The sequence below is a fragment of the Vanessa cardui genome, chromosome 9 (genome assembly GCF_905220365.1).
Source record: "Vanessa cardui chromosome 9, ilVanCard2.1, whole genome shotgun sequence".
NCBI classification, from domain to species: Eukaryota; Metazoa; Arthropoda; class Insecta; order Lepidoptera; family Nymphalidae; genus Vanessa; species Vanessa cardui.
In genome coordinates, this window is record NC_061131.1 from 10,171,990 (window position 1) to 10,192,951 (window position 20,962).

The following is a 20,962-nucleotide window of genomic DNA, read 5'->3' on the forward strand; positions in this document are numbered from 1 at the left end:
TTCGTGGTAAAAAATAAATTTTAAAAGTATTTATATTATTTTTTATTAAGGACTTAGGAAGGTCCTTAATTGTTTTTTTAACTAAATAGAAATGTACATTAAAGTTGAAATAAAATTATCGTCTATTTATTCCCACGTTTTTAAACAAATAAAGTTATTGTGACTATCTATTCTACGCCTGTATTATTGCGGCCTTTACTGAATATATTTTTGAAAAAAATAACTTAACTTTTGAGCAGCATTTTGCTGTATGGGAAAGAAACGTTAATCATATCATCTTTGATACCATAAAAGTACATTGTGTATCGTATAAATAGTATTGAACTTGAACCAAATTACTACTACCAGCTAAAACAAGAGAAATTATATAAATCTAATCTCCGCGCCATCTCTTCCGGTTTTCAAGACTTTTCCGCTTTTCCAGCTTGACGTACACCGAGGACAGAGGTCGCGCCGCGCGCCTCCCCTACGCGCAATCAATATCTGCGCGCTACAGCCCTCGGGAAGGCCAGGCAGCTTGTCACCCTCTGTCACGCCAGCCGAGCGAGCGACTCGACCCATCCCTTACGACCTAACAAGCCTGCTCTCAAAATGATTCATTCTGTAAAATGATAAATTCGCGTTTCGTGACTGACGTGGTGTACGCGCGCGATAAACTCCTCGAGTGATTGAAGTTTGCTATTAGTGATTTATATAAAAATGCATCTTCATTTCGAAAGGAACGTAAATGCAAAATGCGACTGCACGATACTATCGCTGTCGTGGATGGGCAAAGTTCCCGATGAGCTGCCTGAGGTGAGTCTACAAAGCCAGCACCTGTATATAAAATAACATTTATTTTTTTCTTTTTATTTGGTAGATATTTAAATAAACCTTATGTAGATTCAGTTGAATTGAGTTGGGTAACGTAAGGTGTTTTTTTAATTTTTTACTTAATTGTTATTTTTTTACATATGTACATAGTTTATAGTTGTTATAAAATTTGTCTCTTTATCAATATAATATGCATTTAATTCGTGTATTTTTTTTATGCATTAATTTATAAAATATTTTTTTTTTATAAATGTTAATGACACTTTAAGTTTTTGTTAACGAATTAGCGACCATTAAGAATCTACGTAACCTGTATGCTCTACTGAACCTGCGCATTATTACACTACATTAAATTTCCATTATCGTTTAGACCAAATACGATTTGAATGCTTGTAAAGTCATAGCCAAGTATATGACGAAACCATTTTGTTAGAAAGGATAAAATAATTGTCCCTTGACTAGCAATCGGATCGGGGAAAAGTATTTTTTATTGATTCCAAAACGCTTTCAAAAAACTATTTTTTTTGTAATTTAATTTTACATAAAATCTTAATCAAAGTATATAAAAGAAGGTAGGAACTTAAGAATCGTCATATGAGACAATAAAATGAAGTGTAAAGCTAACACTAGTGTGAGATAGAGATACTATCGACAAGAAAGATAAGAGTTACACTATTTCAGTTGATAAAATTTTACCAAGAGATATACAATATTATTTATACCCAACGGAAAGCTATGTAACAAACAGTATATCTAGCGAAACCAAATTAATATGCCATAAGACATACTATTAAAATATGCTTATCATCTGACTGTGATGAGTAATAATTGTGAAATGTTTAAGTATTTTGTTTAATTTTGGCATTTAAAACGAAATAGTTTTTAGCAAACTAAAATTGTATGTGCTAAAGAAAGGTAAAATAGTTATATACGTTTTTTTATGAATCAGGTATCAGGAGCAACAAATATGAACTGTATTTTTCGAACACAGAGAGAAAGATAATGTATTTATAACAAAAATACCTAAAAGCCAACTTTTGTACAAATTCAGACGACTTATAGCATACTTGTTGAGTTCTTACGTGTGAAGCTACGAGATCAAGAGCTTTATCTTTAAAACCGTGATGTTTTTGCTCATATATAAGTGTATTACATAATCCTTAGCTTTAGGTAAGTTATAAAATTCTTTACTGATAATAATATTATGTTTTCTCCAGATATTGTATATAATAAATACATTATACACTCCGTATTAATATAGTTAGCGAGTGCCATATAAAATCTTGTAAAGATAATTTACACTAAAATGGACGAATGATAATTTAGATTATTCTAATTAAAGTTGCAAGGAAATATATCTATATTAACGAGAATCGTTTTGTTATTTATTATAGAACTATTACAAATTGCTAACACTATAATAAATCAGGTAACAGATCCATTCAACATAATCGTTGATGAAATTAGAGGCATAACAGATGCTTATCATATCTACAGCTCTTCAAATTGAATGTGTAATAGCTATACGTCTTAGTCGCACGTGTTGAGTAAGAATCTACACGATTTTTATATTTACTATTCGGTTAACTATATGTTTATTATAAAACATATATATCTATAAGAAATAACACTCGGTTTCGGGGGACGCGCATAATCCTATGTGGTTGATAATTGACATGTTTTTATTTCATAAAACACTCAATAAGTCACTCCATACACACTCAATTGACTTTTAAACCAGAATCAAATCAACATAACACCCGAAACAAACATTAAATTGAATTACCTATACTAGAATCAAATATAGTTAAACTATACGGTTCTAGATGGCACACAAATAGTTTTAAGGATACTAATACTACGATGTAATTTTCGTAAGTCACTACAACTTAAATTGTATTGTCTGTACATATGTACTAGCGACCTGCTCTAGGGTGCACGCACGGGTGCGATTTATTAATAAAGACAATGTTATGACATAAATATTATTAAGGATAGGAATCAGTGTGTAGAAACTTACTATAACGACGCACTATAAAAAAAAAAACATTGTTTCAAATTAAAACATTATTCACATAATTTATTTAAACTAAAAATACTATTTTCATATTCCTTGGTATTAGTTAGTGGACTTATGACTTATACTTAGTAGTAATAATTTCTCGTAGAAAAACTATTGGGCAAAGTGGTTTGCAATATAATTTATCGATAGTCTACATTTGGATGTATTTTCAAATATCTAATACTACCCAACCAGCCAGCACTAAAATTACTTCAATCTCAGATTAGATTTCAAATTATTACTTAATTGGCAGTTTCGTGAGCATATTTTTGAGATAAAGATTCGATTTGTGATAATTTTAACTTAACTATCATAGAAATAAATAAACCTGCGGTTTGACCCGCTCGAAATTTATAAAACTTTAACACAAACCATCTCGAAACTTAAACAATCGTCGTAACAAATTTCATCTAAATTGATTCAGCGGTTAAAACGTAACAGACAGTTACTTTCGCATTTAAAATATTAGAATATTTATACACATATTATCTAAGTTGAATGTTTGTCCCTAACGAATCAATGCATTATCAGATATTTATTTTTATTGTATTTCCTTTTTTTAAAATCTGTTAAGAAAATTATAATGTATAGAAAATAAAAATTAATGTACTTAATATTAAAAAACAATTGAAGTCAGAGTTCTTGGGGATATAAAATCATTAACACTCAAAGCAATACGTTTAAAATGGCCGGATTTGGTGAACGCGGTCAAACGAATATGTATTAAAAACAGTTCAGTGATTCAGCGAATTGCCTTTGTCTCGATTCATTACACTTTTTTAATAAATGGCGTATGAGGGGTTTTGTCTACGAGTTAGTTTGAATGTGCTTCTGTGGGGATCGCTAAAATGTTTTCAAAGGTTTCTAAGTAGTCGTGTGCAAAGCCGTATTAAGTTACGTCAGGTTTTACTTAGTTTTAATGAGTAAAGTTAAGATAGTGAACAGTATATTTTATCAGGTCCAAGTATCTAACCCTTATTAAAAACATACTATATTTCATCAAAATATGGAAGAGTAATTCTTATATTTATATTTGTTATGTATGTAGTGCAAGTATGTAGGTTGAAAACTTTTTAAGCAAATGATGGATGATGATAATGAGTTACATATAATATATTTAAATTATTATAATTTTATTCAAAACAGTGATTTAGCAATTGCAGTATTCGTGATGATTTTATGTGGTATGCGAGTACGTAATTATAGTAGGTAGACAAGAAGGCATATGTGTGAAGCCGGCTTAGGTAGGCTTTGAACTCGCTTAAACCGAAGACCGTCATTTAGAAAGCTTAGTCCCACTTCTATTTACATTCCTTGCAGTATATATCCTTAAGCTTTTAATATCTTACATAAAACATTTCTATTGTAAATTTTGCAGGACTTTCATTACTAGTAACATTTTAACATATTTGTTTATTTACAATTAATATTAAAGGAAATATTATTTAGAAACAAGTCGATATGTTCGAGATCGAGTGGTTAGGTTAGGTTAACTTTGTTTAGCCTATTAATTTTTATGTGCTTAATTTTGTCCTTATAATTTTTCGCACGCTCATTCAAGAAAGTAAATCTTTAATTAGGAATGTATGAAGATTAGGCAAAGTAGAATAGGGACCTTCCCCTGTAAAGGATGTTCGATCTTGTAAAGGATTCCAGGTTGTTGCTGTATAACCTAAAATCAGCATATTATTCATCATTTATTAAAGAAATGGTATATTTTATATTGTAGTTTAAAGGTAAACTACTGTTTTATTACCTACTTAGGTTTATAATCCTTAGTCGTTAAAAGGTGAAGTTATCGTATTTTTATCTCAAAATAAATATTTCTAAGAAATGAATACGGGACCGTCTGTTATCTCTAGTGGAGCGGACTAGAAATATTGACATTACGCAACCTGAAAACCCTCAACGTAATGAAACAAGAAGTTTCCATCTTCGCTTTATTGAAGCTTGGGAATTTCACTTTGAATGTAATAACCAAAGTTGTATACGAACGCAAGTCAAACATATTATTACATGTCCAAACAGTCTCATATATCCTTAAAAGGTTACAAGTTACAAGTACATAATCGTGTTTTAATGTATATTTGTTTATATATTGATTTCGCTGAAAAAAGGCTAATTACCGTTTCTCGCTCATAAAATATGTGGGACTTGCCGGCACTAAGTGTACTGGAAAACTCACTGAAAATCCATCGATACCCACTCATTTTCTTCAGGGTATACTCTGCATGCTATCGTGAAGCCCCGATTGGTTGGGCCACCTCTAAGCTAGAAGGGTTACTGGAGTGCCGAAACCTGAGCTATCCGAGTCGAGTCTCCATCTAGCATTTCTCTTTGCCCAGCGTGGCGTTAAACACGGTTGATAGATCTCTGTCAAATCTCCACCAGGAAAAGCTCATGCGGCCTCTGGAACGAAGCCTCGTTCTACTATAACAACGCGATACACTATAGTGTTTTGACGCGAATGCGAATGTATAAAGTCAGTAATTCTTTTGTGAGGCAATGAGTACAATTTTTCAACAAGAATTCAGAAAGCGTACAAAAGTCTCTGTTGCAAAAGGTACTATTTTTTTAATACTATTTTTGAGTTTATGGACGTTAGCATACCTTCGGATTAAAACAAACTCCTTGCTATTGCTCTATTTAATGATTATAAGCAATTACAAAATGCTAGATAATAAAATTATTGCTTAATCACTTTAGTGCAGATTCAGACAACAGGCGATTTTATTTCATAGGCAGGAGATGATTGCTTAACACTTTCTGGGAAAGAGATGCATGTCATAACTTAACTATCGAAACTAGTGTAGGTACCTACTATTCGTACGTGTATACTACATTATATTCATACGTTCATACGTGTGATCGTGTAAAGCTATTAAATATTATTATAAAATAAATTTTAGATTATAACATAAAAAAATTCTTGTTCAACGTATTTAAATGAAAGGGGGATAAACTCAAAAACTTTCCCCTTTTTTTGGCTTTCCCCAAAGGAGTAAGTGATTCATAACTAATTACATTCAGGTATATTTTTTTAGGTTTTGGGTAATTTTGAATTATGTAACATGATGATGATTGATGAAAATGTCGGAAAAAAATGTACCGACTGGTCGCTTTATTGGCGTGTGCCGCGTAAATAGATAGAGTTATACATATTAGGGAGTTATGCTTCTCAAAAAGATCTATTTATCGGAATCGCTATATGTCTATCTTCTAAGATTACACAACAGTAAAAAATATTTGATAAAAATAGTGTTAAGTAGTGTTTTTTTAAATATGATTACACGCATCTTTTAAAAAGATAAAATTAGGCCATCGTTTACTACGTTCTGTTCAGACTAAAATTGTTTTTTAGCAAAAAAAAAAAACGGACCAGTAGTTTATTTACATTTTTAAAGTGAGTGACATTTACACATTTTGGTACCCAAAATATGCAGTGTTAATAGCGATTGGTCTATATAAGCGGAATCATAATAAACGAGTTTCACTTAATATAATATAATTATAACTCCTATTTTTATTATACAATGTTTAAATTTCTCATTGATTATTAAATTAATAATTAGCAAAGGTTCGGTGAAGACAATACACCGACTTGAGAAGAACTGGCGGATGTAACTCATCGAGGATTTTATCCAATTTGTATTTGCTTACAATTCTTTTCATTACATTTCGTTCATATTTTAAATTGAATTAACTGCATATGCAAATCATAAATACAATGAATAATCATATAGGTAAGTTAACATTTATCCAGATTTTAGAGAGAGAGAACATTATATACTTAGAACCAAAATTAGATTTTGTATTTATGAAAAGTACTTGAACAAAATAAAAGCATCTAACTTTAATGGTACTTACCTATTTTTCAGCGTATTTGGCACGAAACAATGTTATTTTCATAGACACATTGCTTTCTATCTAGATCTTAATGACATTAAGAAAATAAATAAATAATTCAAATTATTTCAGTTACGATTCTCATTAAACGTACGAATTGCTGATTGAATCGGAAGTTCGCACTGACCTGTAGAAATGTTTACGTAAAGGAGTCTTGATGAAATCTCTTTCACGCTCGGTAACGCGGGGATGGAATCGTTTCTATTTACATCGGAACCGGCTGTTTCGATGCAGAAATGCGAGTTTACAAAATTTTCTTAAATTACTTTCTGCGTAATCATGAAAAAAAAATCTTTACTTCGATCACAATATTTTTTAATAAAACAAATGAATCTTACATTTTTTTTTTAAATCATAAAGTTGTTATTTGTATTGAATCCTTTAAAAATAAATAATTTATTATTCTTGAAGCGAATGAGTAAAAACATTATAATTTAACAAATCTTGACATGCTTGGTTGAAATCATATCGCTTAATTAGATAAAAGTTGATTTTATATACACGTATTTGAGGATAAAAACTCAACTGATAAAAAGTTACTAAATAAAAATATCAAAGCTGGTATTTGGAAAGTTAATAGAGTTAATTGATGGAGTAAATAAAAATGTTTTCGAACTTCATTTTAAAAGTTTTGACCTGAATTCAGAGCTGAATATTATTAGCATAAAAAGACAATGGCGGAGTTCCGGCTAGTTTGCTTTTTAAAATTTGAGAATGATTTCGAATTTTAACAATGTCTGAAATGAAACAAAAAAAGTATTACTCAATGCTTTTGTATGATTCTTTTGATGATTCTTTGAAACGTCTAAAGGGACCAATTAGGTTATGTTGTTTGATTAAATATCTATAACGTTATTTCAAGCGGCTTGAAACGAATTTAACAAAGACAAATACAGCATAAATACTGACACATCATGTTTAAGTAATATGTGGAAATAAAATGGTGAAATAAATTCAAAATATAAACAATAACAAATAATCAAAGATTAATATATAGGTATATTTGTATTTTAATCTCATTTTAAGTTAAGTAGTTTAACTCTTACGAGAAATAAAGATTAACCTCAAGGTCTACCAGTAATGAAATCAAGTACGCATACGTTTGCTATCATTAAAAAATAATAATTACAGACTATAAATATGTGCATACATTTAAAAAAAATATAATTTTCAATAATGATTATTTATGTTTGATTTTAAGAATTTTAGCGGTAAAATGTTTTACAATTTGTTCGTATCACCGTATTCGTTAACGGCTATGATTTTGTCAAGCATTGATATGTCAATATACAATAATTGATGTCTGATAAATCCATGAGGGTCCTCGTCCACGAGGGTCAGGGATGCACTTTACTTAATGTTCTTAATAGCCAATCGCTCTTTCATCTCCGGTCCGACACTGGAAGGATACACATGTTATTCGATTTCACAAGGATTGCTATCAAACTTATTAAGTGCAGTTTATGGCACGTCACCAGTATTTCATTTTTTTGCCTTTTTAGGATATTTTGTATAAATTCTATTATACCTTAAATAATGTAAAATGAAGCAAACTTACTGAAAATCTTTGCATTGTTCCCTCAAAGAAAATGAAGTTTTAATGAGAATTGTAACAATAAAGTCTCGAATAATTTCATTCTTATACGATACAATTAGACATAGATCTATGGTATCATCTTACATACTATTATACTTTGTCTAGATTAGTTTACAAAGTATTCATTCTTCACTAAGAAATTAAATTTATTTTTTAGTAATAACGAGACTTGATATTGTTGGTGTGAAGTCTGAAGTCCAAAAATAAAGTTTTCACTGTCTGAAGTGCTTAGCGGAATATTTTAGTTACGAAAACCTTTTGTCAGTTTTTAGGTTTCATTTTTCAATTTTACATATGCTTATTTAATTTTATATATATCACATGATGTTTATAGTGAAACAGAAATACGTAATAAAACTCCTGGATATAATACCCTATTTACATCAAAATATCAAGGTGCGTGTGTATGGTGTGAAAGCATAGAGTCCCTTTACTTCGTCCCCCGTTTTATAATGTAAAGGCATACATGTGCTGGACCCAACACCATGGCTTTTATAAATTGCTTATTACACTATAAGAGTGTACATACTGTGACTGATCATAACTTTCGCAGATTCAAGTTTACAAAAGATCACGATAAAAACACAATAGAACCTCGCTTATCGGAATTCTCAATTATCCGAACGCTTAATTATTATCCGAACTTTGGCGCGTTACAACCGTTCGTCAATTAGGAATTAACGATTTAAAAAAATATATTTAAATAAGCATTTTTCTTTTTTGGATGTTTAATATAACAACAATTAATATTTTAATACGTATTTAAAATTGTTATAGACATATTTATATTTATTGGGAAAAGGTATCGTTTATCTTGCATCTTATCCCAAAGTATCCACATTCCACAAAATTTTCATTATTCGAACTAGCTTGTACTCGGTTCTACTGTAATCTTCTTATATATAAAATAACAAGTCCTGACTGACTGATTCATGATTCAAGAGCGTAAACTATTAAATATAGAGTCATTACATTTGGTGAATAGGATCATTTTATGCATATGAGACCCACTAAGGCACTAAGGAGTTGAAACTTTGTATGGAAGTCTGTCATTTTTTAAGTTAGAAACATGAAATGAAATACAAACCGATGTAGTAAACAAAAGGGTCTTAATGACGTAATATTTTAAATTAATCTGTAAATATATTCCACTTCCTCGCGAGCAAAGCCACGGGCAACTTTAATCACAAATAAAATAAGATATTTTATTAAAACATAGGAGATTTAGGTTTAAGTTAATATAAATGTCTAGTTTTTTGTATAAACTTCGTAAGATCAAAAATATCAATCAGATAATTGTTATAATAGGTTAAATTTTATTGATAAATTTATTTTATTACAGGAAGAAGGATGGAAGCTGAATCGTAATAACTATTACCAAGAGGGTTGGCTGGCGACTGGCAACGTGCGCGGAGTGGTTGGCGTCACGTTCACGTCATCGCACGCACGCCGCCCGCACGAACTGCCACTGCGCACTAATTACAACTTGCGCGGACATCGGTCTGATGTAAGTACGATAAAAATTTTATTTAACATAAAATCCGTATTACAAAAGAAACTTATAAATGATTTTTTTAAGTACATAACACATACAAGTTAAAACGAGGCATAAATATTGTTTTTGTTATTTAAATAAGTACTTATTTAGCGTAGCAGTTGCTTCAACTGCTATTTGCCTCAGTGGCAGATATTTGTATAGACCGTACAATTAGTGTTTGTTGTTGTTTGTCCGCTCCGTATCCGAGATGCATTGTTCTATAATGGCTATTGTTACACACTTTATGAAATTATATAACAAAAGGTACTATGGGAAAATGGTATTTTTGTAACAAAAATTGCTATTTCAATTTCAATTAGAGCCAAGATTATTTATGATAATATAAAACGTAAATATTCTCTCTAATATTTACTAAAGTAGTGTGGTAAAAACGATGTAATCTTCTACGACGTAGATAATTTCGTAGCTAGGTCTACGGGAAACGTAGACCTCTGCTCATGTATGTAGGTGCTCCTATAGGATACATTGATGTTTTTGTTTATGATTTCCTCGTTATATTACATAATAAATTCGAAATTATATCGATAGCTGAATCATAAAATTGCCGTACACAATTGTATTAAAGTCTTGACGCAAGGTCGATAACTGTAATAGAATTTATGAGTATTTGTACGTTTAAATTACATAATTGTATCGCAGTACGTGACTTAGGTTTACTAAGCAGATAAAGCTCTAACTATAAATAAAGCCTGAAGGACAAAACTTAGTACACACAAAGTAAATTGGAACAATATTGCACTAGAAAGTTTCTGCCAGACATTTTACTGTAGAATAATAAATAATAAAACATTCAGAATTATAATTTTATATAAAAATATAAGTATTTCGGCAAATATAGATTGTCGACTTTTGTGTTGTTAGTTTGTCGATAAGATTTTATTTATATTACGTATATTGTAGGTATGTTTTGAGTAAATGTTAGTGAATTTCTAAAGAAAAGTAAGCAGTTGCAAAGCGTGCAATAATAGTATACAGTGAACTAACATTAATTTTAAATGCAACCGTGGCTCCCAAAATGTTTCCGACAGCTTCTGACAGCTTGAGTCAGAATTAAAACATGTCATGAATAAACGAGATTTTTTATCTCAAGCGAAGTAAAGACTGTTGCAAGTTTAACGCAGCATATTTTGGTCTCAATCAAATTAATAATGAAATATTGAAGTCATCTTAATGTATTATCCGATGTGGGTTAAATTAGAGAATATAAAGCTGAAGGTACAGTTGTAGTATAAGAGGAAATGATTTTTTGTTCATTCTCCTTTGACTATCTTACAGTTCGCTAACTGTAAGATATTCAACTACTAAGAGCCAACATCTTGTCAAGCTCAAACAAAACATACAGCTAGAAATTTTTCACTGTAATTGAACATTTCTGACTTTACGTAAAGCCAACTTTGGAAATTCATTGAACTTTATTATTCCAAGAGCGAGAAAATGCAATACAAATCCTTCTAGTAAGTTGTTAAGAAGGGAAACTAAGCCTTTAACTTACAACTTTAGCTATTTAGTATACAGAATTCTATATTACGTAACGTATCATGTAATCCTCAGTAGAACTCTGCCAACCTCCCAAATCGTAATTTACGAAGTTGGCCTTGATCCCACCTCATGCTTCGAAAAACGCGCAAATCCATTTACCTACTCTGCTTCTGAACACTCATCGGTTGTGTCGGCTTGCCGTCCCATCGGACAGTGATAGTGACAGAATACAGAGCACTCACATTTGCATACACTCTATCCAAAATCAAATATCTCTATTTGATCTTTGATATATACATTTAGACTAACGACAAATCCAGAATATTCAATTGATAGCTGAAAGCTACTTTCAGCTACTTTTGATTAATGTTTCGAATATAAAATATAACCTTTTTTAAAAAAGATTGTCTGTTTTTTTGAAAATGTCTGTAATATAACTACTATTGCTTATTTTTTAAACGAGAAAGTAAGATATGAGCAGCTAACGACGGAAATCGAATGACGGAACACTTGTTATCATCATGAAACAAATTCACATTTCGAGGATGCAGTGACAAATGATGAAAAGTAATAGCCAATACTTTCTTTTTATTATATACACATGTATATATTATGAAAGCACAGATAGTTCAACTCGTGCTCTTATAAAATTCGAGACTTGTGTAAGAGCACGAGTATGAAATGCTTTAATGGAATGGGCTGCGGATTGTAGCGATTTACAATTTTGTTTATAAATGTTTGATTTTCAGAAAGTTCTGTTTTTTAACCTACAATACTTTGAATTTGTATTGTATATATTCTTTGTTTAGGTAATATTTTTTGTGCCATTTACAAAGATGAGAAAATAAATAGTATTCATATTCCTATCGCCAGAATGAGATTTGGATCATACGATTTTGTTATTACAAGCGTAAAGGGTAACATTTGTGAAAACATAATATGTTATTGTATCTTTGAAAATATATTTTGGAATGTTATGTTATTGTGAGTCTCTAGCAAAGAAACAGCCGCTAAATATCCTACCGCTGGGCCAAAGCTTTACCTTTGAAGTGAAGGCTTGGAGTGTCACCACATGAATCCAATGCGGATTAGTGAACCCACATCTGGCAAAACTTCAACGATACCAAACTCACGTTTGTTTCCTTATATTGGATATATGTAGCTCTGTTAGAGAGAATAATTGCTATAATGGATAGTGACCTGAATTCAGCACCATTGAATTGTATGTGCTAAGTTAATATTTACAATTTATCTCATGTTTAGTGGTGAAGAAAAACACCCTGCGGAATTATATTTGTGTCGTATGAAATTCTATCAAATGTGTATCCCTAGACCCACGTTAAGCCAGTATAGACGAAACACCTATGGACTTTGTTTGTAAGAGAAGAGAAAACCTTTATTAACCTAGCCCAGCGTCCATGACTGTTACAACAACAACAACAACAGCTTGTAAAATTCCCACTGCTGGGCTTAAGGCCTCCTCTCCCTTTGAGGAGAAGGTTTGGAACATATTCCACCACGCTGTTCCAATGCGGGTTGGTGGAATACACATGTGGCAGAATTTCTATGTAATTTGTCACATGCAGGTTTCCTCGCGATGTTTTCCTTCACCGCAGAGCACGAGATGAATAATAAAGACAAATTAAGCACATGAAACAGCGGTGCTTGCCTGGGTTTGAACCCGCAATCATCGGTTAAGATGCACGTGTTCGAACCACTGGGCCATCTCGACTCGACATGACATGACTGTTACGTCAAATTTTAATTTTCAATCAAATAGTGTTGAATACTCAATAAATACGATATCGAAAATATTACCTTTAAATAAGTTAATTAGAAAAAACTTCTTATACTCAATTTTATATATTATCATTTTTTCTAAAAGGTAATCCTGGTAAAATGGAACGAGCCGTATCAGAAATTGGCTTCGTGTGACAGTTCTGGCGTTATCTTCGTGTGGATAAAGTACGAAGGCCGGTGGAGTATCGAGCTGATCAACGACCGCAGTACACCTGTCACCCACTTCTCCTGGTCACATGATGGAAGGATGGCTTTGATATGCTATCAGGTAACCTAAAACGATTTTCTCTTATTTAAATAATAATAAATATATATTTTTTAATATTGATGCATTCATTTATATTAATTAAAATCAAAATAACAAGAGGAGAACATGATTCAATTAATTCTCTAAACCTAAAATATTGTCGTAACGTAAAGTAAGGAAAACGTACATTTCTGCGTTAGCTAAAATGCGTGAAACATGCTTCCTCTTTGTGCACTGCCGTGATCTACTTTCCTTCGTCGTATGCGGTGTTGTTATTTAAGGCTTGTTACCTTACAAGTTCCAATTTGAAAAAACCGACATAACAATAGACAAAGCAAAACTCATAGAAAATATTATAATAACAATAAAAAATCCCCAAATTGTAACAGATTATAAACATTACAAATGACGGCAGAGAGTTAAACTGTTTGAATAGATAAACATTTAATAGACTATCGTAAGGTATTAATTAGATAATTTATGCCGCAAGCAGCATACAAAATGAATACGTTCAACTAAGCTACACTAAAAATATATATACTGATCATTGTGTAGAGCTGTATAGTGTGCAGTCTAGAAGTAGACTTGTGGATATGCCTAAGTTTCTTAGCAGTTTCAGCTATTAATATTAAGGCCTTTTGCAAAAGTAGAGGTAACTGCTAAATTAATTCGAGCCATTGTTAAGTTTCCTATTCATGCAGGGGCACGAGGGTGATTTCAATATAATTTTGCTTTACGTGAATATAGTTTATAAAGTGTTAGCAAATTTAATTTTTAATATTAGTATAGATTTTTTTTGCATTTGATATTATATGTACGAAGTATCTTACTCGTGAATGATAATTCGTCCTTCGTTTATCATAAAAAATAGTAGTAATAAGATATCCATTAATATTTTTGTTTTGTCCATTAATATAGTCCATTATCCATTAATATAGTTGTTGTGGAAATATTTTAATGAACCAAAAGTTGAAATGAGTAATGTAATTTTAATAAAATATGTATTTACTGGTTAAAAAGAAGATTGAGTTAGAGCTATTACAGGCGAAAGTAACATCACCTAATAGATCGCAAGCCCCAAAAAAATATAACTTGAACACTCCTCCTGATATAATTGTTTTAACGGGCTGATATATAATTATATAGATTATAGTGTTATATGTTTGATACAGAATTCAGACGTACTTGAAAAGAAAATTTAACTTTTTTTAATTAGATAGTTATAGAATGTATGTACCTTTAGTTTATAAAAAAACGCCACATAATGTGAATCGATATTTTCTTGCAAGTTATTCTTAACTTACGCCACCCTCACGACCTACTTTGATCAAAGAACTAATTGATTGCACAAGAAAATATTTTTATATTAATGATCTCTTTAAGGGATGAGACAAAGGCTTTGATATAAATACTCATAACGACCTCGTTACTATCTACTTGCCGTTGTAGATCTTGATATAAGTTTTATTACCTTGAACCTTTTACGTTTTGTGTACCTTTTTATTACTCCTACTAGATTCAATACAGGTATTTTTATATATCACTTAAACTGTAATTTATAGAGGAAATAATTTACAACGTATTATATTTTATTGCTGTTCGCTTTAATAGTTCTGAAAACCTATGGGTTGAGTTTTACAAGTATAACAAAGATGCGATTTAAATATTAATAAATAAGATCAGATAGTTGTATATAACTATACTTTAACAAAATAATACTTCTCTCTCCCTCTTTCTATCTCTCTCTATCCTTTTATAATGATTTAATGACTTAAAAACAATATCTGTTAAGTGTGGGCTTTAGAGAGTAAATGATATAAATTATTATCCGGTATTAAGAAACATTAGCGAATACATCTAATATGTACTTATATGTATTTATGAAGCTAAAAAAATAGGTCAACAGCGAATCAGTCTCAGTTGTATGAGAGCTCCATTACATTTGTTATCGCGAAGGAACAAATATTTACATGATTTCGTTGAGTATCATTTTATTGGAATACGAAACCGCTTACAAATCCAGAAACAACTACTCACTGTCAGACTATAACTAGTAAGTATGCTATCGAAGACATAACGCTAATGTGAGTGAAATATGTCATTTCAATTTGCTTAAAAGGTTTCTAAACTCGGATTTGACACATAGAAAACAAACACATCGTGCATAAATTACGATAACGTTTGCATCTTGTTAGCATTTAATTTACATTTATGAGCGTAGCAATCTCAATTCTTAAAAAGCCCACACACGTCATAATTACTGCTCTTGCTGTCTTTTTACTGCTCATGTTGAATCTTTTGTACTCGTTTCCTATAAGAACTAATGGCTATGTAGCATTGGGCTTACCTTACTGTAAGGAGTGTTTGACGTTTGACAATGCCGTATAAACGTCTCGTACGAATGAACAACAACACGGACAGACAATAGAAATCAAGCAAGATGTAAGCATGTCGTTCTAGACGGGTATTTTATATACATACATATATCTCAGCCATCGATTCTCAAAAAAAAAAAAAATATTGGACAACATCACGCACATTACTCTGATCCTAATGTAAGTAGCTAAAGCACTTGTGTTATGGAAAATGAGAAGAAACGACGGTACCACGAAAAAATTGTGTTAATGGTCAATCGTGGCATAAATTATAGGAAATATAAATATACAATGTATTTGAAACAATAACTCAACATTATATGATTCCTGGAAAAAATATTGTAGTTGTGCGTCGTAATATTATTGGTTTTCAAAGAATATGTAATAAAGTAAAAGACACATTAAAGTTACTGATTAAAATTTACAAAGTTACAGCTACGGAGCTGTTTATTCGCGTAATAAAGGATTTTTATAACGCTAGAATCTTTACAAAAAATTATGGTTAATGTATCTATCTAATTACTTCTTTGTACTCGAGTGATTTCGATTAGATAAGATTTTATATCAATTTCATATATTTTGCAATTTTATAATCTATATTAATATTAAAAAGGGTAAAATTTTTTTGGCTTTAAGGTTTTATTTCAGGAACTAATGATTCAAACCTAAAAAAATACTGATACAAAGCGAAATTAATTATGAATCCTTAAGGATATTCAATTACAATTTTTATATAGTGCATATAAGCCGGACTATCTCAATTTCGTCTGACACGTGCTAAAGAAGATATCTTAAAACAGAATAGTTTTAGAAGACCAGCTTTCAAGTTATGAGCAAAAAATCGTTGGCTGTTAAATGGGTAGTCGTAGTCGAACTGGCTGCAATAATGAAATTTTGTAAAAGGTTGTAATAATAAATTGTACCCGTGCGAGGCCGACTCGGGTCGCTAGTCTTAAATTTATTGAATGTGTCGAAATCTACCGAAGTATCCTGAATAAATTTTTATATAAATAACCACAAAACGAATAATAAATAATGAAAACAATCGAAATGTAGGAAGTAATTTTAACGTTGATTTAAAATGTGCTGAATATTTTTGCCACCCCTGTATATGCGTTTTTGAAATGTACAGAAAAGATAGCTTATTATCCATTTCTATCATTTTTGTATACAGAAAAACAAGAAGGAATCATTACGTGTGTATTCATAATAAATTAACGAGGGAATACTTGTATAATCGTGAATAAATTTAATTTATACCTAGTTCTTACATTATTGTATATTAGTTACAACCTCATGGCCCTATTGGCAGTACATATTGACCCCCAGGTCGAAACCGACGGGTTAATACAATTTTATTAGGTTCTTCCATCAAGATATTTTCAAGAGCAGTTTGAAGATGGCAATTTAAATAACTCACGTGACTCGGAAAGCATGAAAATCCGTTGGGATTTCGCCTAAGCTCTCTCCGCTTGAGTCGGCTTGCTGTCCCATCGGAGTGTGCTTGGACACACTCGAGTACTATAATATATCTTAATATTTTGATTGTATGGCGAGTATTGAGTGGTCTGCTCTATAATTTTTTTACAGGACGGATTCGTGCTCGTCGGATCAGTAGCGGGTCAAAGATATTGGTCATCAATGCTCTCGCTTGACGCTCGTATCACATGCGGCTGCTGGACCCCGGACGATAGCCAGGTGTACCTCGGCACTGCATCAGCTCAGCTTGTTGTAATGGATGTCCACGGCGCTATGGTTTCACAGGTCAGAATTTTATATACACATAGCCTCTATTACATGGTGTTACTTATAAGGTTTCTTAGGTATTGGTGCTTAGGTAATTTTCTACTTCAATGTATAGAGTAATGTTTTTCTTATATTAAGTATATAAGTAATAAAACAGAAGTAATGCTACAATTCATTTCAAAGTTAATTAGTCTGGAGCTTTAATATAAGGTTAAACGGTAATTAAACGTAATGAAAGCAAAGGCTCCGTGTAGGCGAGCCTTTTGAATTTCATTAAATTTCAGGTATGTAAAAACTATATAAAAAGGTACTTAACATTTTTTTTTCAATACTCCATTTAAGTTAATTACGTATAAAATGTTTCGGATTTAGTAATTATTTTAGATAACGATGCAGTTTGTAATGAAACCTCTTTGAATATAAAACTTTATACGACTCGCCTGTATTATTATCACTGACATGTTACATATGGTTTTTTAGTCTCATATACAAATTTTTATTTCAAAGCTCTTCAGGTATATAACCTTACTCATACATAGCCTTCTGGCGTACTGTCAAAGACTATACCAATAAAAAAAATGGGATTTAGATGTAAACAACTTTAGTACTTTTTTTACTAATTTGATATACTTTAAGAAGATATTTTCTTTCATCATATGATGAAGCCTTCGGTAGTTGAAGAAAACGTTTGGTATTATAAATCGGCTAATAACTAAAACGAAAGAAGTAAAAACAAAACATTTTTGTAACGACCCTTCTAATGTTTCTAAAATCACACGAACGTGTCTAAGAGGTTTCAGATCTTTGAGGGGGTTAGACGTGACAGACTATAAGTGGTTCGCGGTTGCTAGTATAGTGTTGTCACACACAAAAAGTGATCTCAAAAGATAAAAGTACAAGCGAGCTTTGTTTTGTACCTATCTTTAAAAAGGTATGACATCATTTAAATAAAACATCAAAATATACTTTATTCAAGTAGACTTTTTAAATTTGCCTTTGATGAAATTAATTAAACATAAAGCTTCTACTGAAAACAGGTAAAAAAATCTCAGTATTTTCTCAGGTCTTTCATTTAAATACGTTACAAAAATATCAATTATATGCAATTTAATTAATACAATCTGTATGAAAATTAACAATTAAAATATTTTCTACATTAAAGTGCACCATTAATTAATACTTGTCAAGTATGAAACATATAGGTATCGTCATTTCTCGTTATTCAATTAACTTTCAATTAATTTACAACCAACTAGCATTGGAGCAGCCTGGAGCAATAAACCTTTTCCTAAAATGGAGGAGGAGACCTCATACTGAAAGTGGGATATTAGAAATCTCTATTTAAATTGGTTCTTTCAACTTAGTATTTCAGCCAAATAAATGAGAATATTTTTAATGTTAACATTGAATATTTATAATTGTGTAACACGTTAGCACTTCGTATTGGAACCTTTAATTGATACCGAAACATAGGTAGGTACATATATATTTTTTTTACTTCAAATAATAAAATTCATGCATATTTTTTCATACCCCAAAAATAAAATTATTAAGCGTCCCTTCGATCGCTGTTACTATAATGTAATAAGTAACCTAGCTTTTATTAATATATAACGCATTAGTGTTTCAAATAAATCGTGTAAGCTAGTTTGTTAATTTCGCATTGATTGCGATCTCTCCTTTTCATTTTGTGTATTTAACGAATAGCGTTAAATGCAAGAAAGACGTTCGTTGCCTTAATATAATCTTTATTGATATAATGTTGGTATTAACAACATATATAAGACGTAGGACCTCGTTAGAAATAAATTTCTTAGTCGTATTGGTTTTGAATCGCCGCCAACTCCCATTTACATGCATGGCGATTGGCGAGCTACTCTGCCAAATTCTGGTTAACAGCCTCAACTAGTCTGCTAGGAGAGTAGCTTCCGAGGTAAACATAGTATAATGTACGTTTAAAGCTCAACTTTAATTATACTCATAATCATACGCTACGTCTGCACATACGACTAAATTGAAGATAGAACATTCAAAAATCTTAATGAGTTGATTTACATTTTATTTAAATACATCATTTCATGTAGGTCTTGATAAGTACCACCCAAATCATATTTATAAGCAACACTACTTGGTATTGTTCTATTTCGACTTAAATGGCGAGTGAGCCAGTGTAACTCTAGGTAAGAGGTATATGACATCTGATGGTGGCACACTGGCAAGATAAGGAATGGTAACATTTTACAGTGCCAATGTCTCCGTGCAATGGTGATTACATACCATCAGGTAGCCCAATTGCCTGTCGCCCAAACTATGTGTTAAATAAGGTTTCAAAACGTTAGTACGCTCAGGTCATGAGGGGAACAATGACAATAACTGTTCATTTATTATTAGATACAACTGCTACAATAGATGACACTTAAGATGATTTATCACCAGGTTAACTGAGACATCAGTTTTAATATATTTAATAATAAACGAACACGTAATATTAAATACATATTAATATTATTACATGAATTAATTATATTACGAAGGTGCAATTGGTGGCTGAAGGCGGCATAATTTCGATGGCGTGGTCATGCGAGAAGTTCAAAATGGAAGAGGGTGAAGAAATCGGTGAAAACAACGGGGGTCACGTACTGGCCGTTGCTCTGGGCAACGGGGAAATTGTACTTTTACGTGGACATGATGATGTTAGCCCGTTTCGTATTCACACCGGCTTAAGAGGCAACACTCTGGCGATGGAGTGGGCCAACTCTCGGGAATTACTTGCCGTGGCTGGAACTCTTATTGCTGGTACGTATACCCAAATAATTATCTCAATATTTAATTTTTACAATTATAATAATCATAATTTGCTAAGAGGATTTCACCGGGTCAAGCCCGACTTGGTAGATATCACCAAATATAAAAAAAAAAAAAAAACATTTTAGCATTAGTTTTTCTCCAAAAGAACAAATATCTACGTTACGATGTTTTTAAAATCGATAATCGTTTTTACCATTTAGTAACGTGTTATTGGAATTACAAAAGCACTCTGTATTTATTATAACCGAATATAATAAATAGTAACCCTAAATTCGTTTTACACATAAAATAGTTTAGCGTCATCGGGTGGAAGCGTGAAAAGATTTTTATTTGCGAAGATTGCGGCTCGGCCGTTGAATAGCTCCCATTTATCTATTATACGGCTGTAACTTGGCAATTTGAATAAGTAGACGGCATTTTGTGACAAATATTTACTTATCTTGATGCGTCTATTCTTGAATACAATAAATCATTCCGATATTTATTAACGACTCAATATCTTCTTTAACTTGTGAAAGTATTCTGTAGAATTTGAAATTAGTCACGGTTTTACACATATAATATTTGTTTG

The 20,962-nt window shown here is 31.4% G+C and overlaps 1 protein-coding gene across 1 annotated transcript in view; it reads left to right on the top strand.

Annotated features, from left to right (window-relative positions):
- The first annotated feature begins 533 nt into the window (after window positions 1–533).
- Window positions 534–20,962, top strand: part of LOC124532648 (tubby-related protein 4) — a 28,891-nt gene continuing 8,462 nt past the window's right edge. The window contains exons 1-5 of the mRNA XM_047107676.1: window positions 534–795; window positions 9,721–9,885; window positions 13,301–13,483; window positions 17,428–17,601; window positions 20,118–20,379. Of these exons, the coding sequence (XP_046963632.1) occupies window positions 700–795; window positions 9,721–9,885; window positions 13,301–13,483; window positions 17,428–17,601; window positions 20,118–20,379 (880 nt within the window). The 5' untranslated portion in view covers window positions 534–699. The remainder of the gene's footprint in view (window positions 796–9,720; window positions 9,886–13,300; window positions 13,484–17,427; window positions 17,602–20,117; window positions 20,380–20,962) is intronic.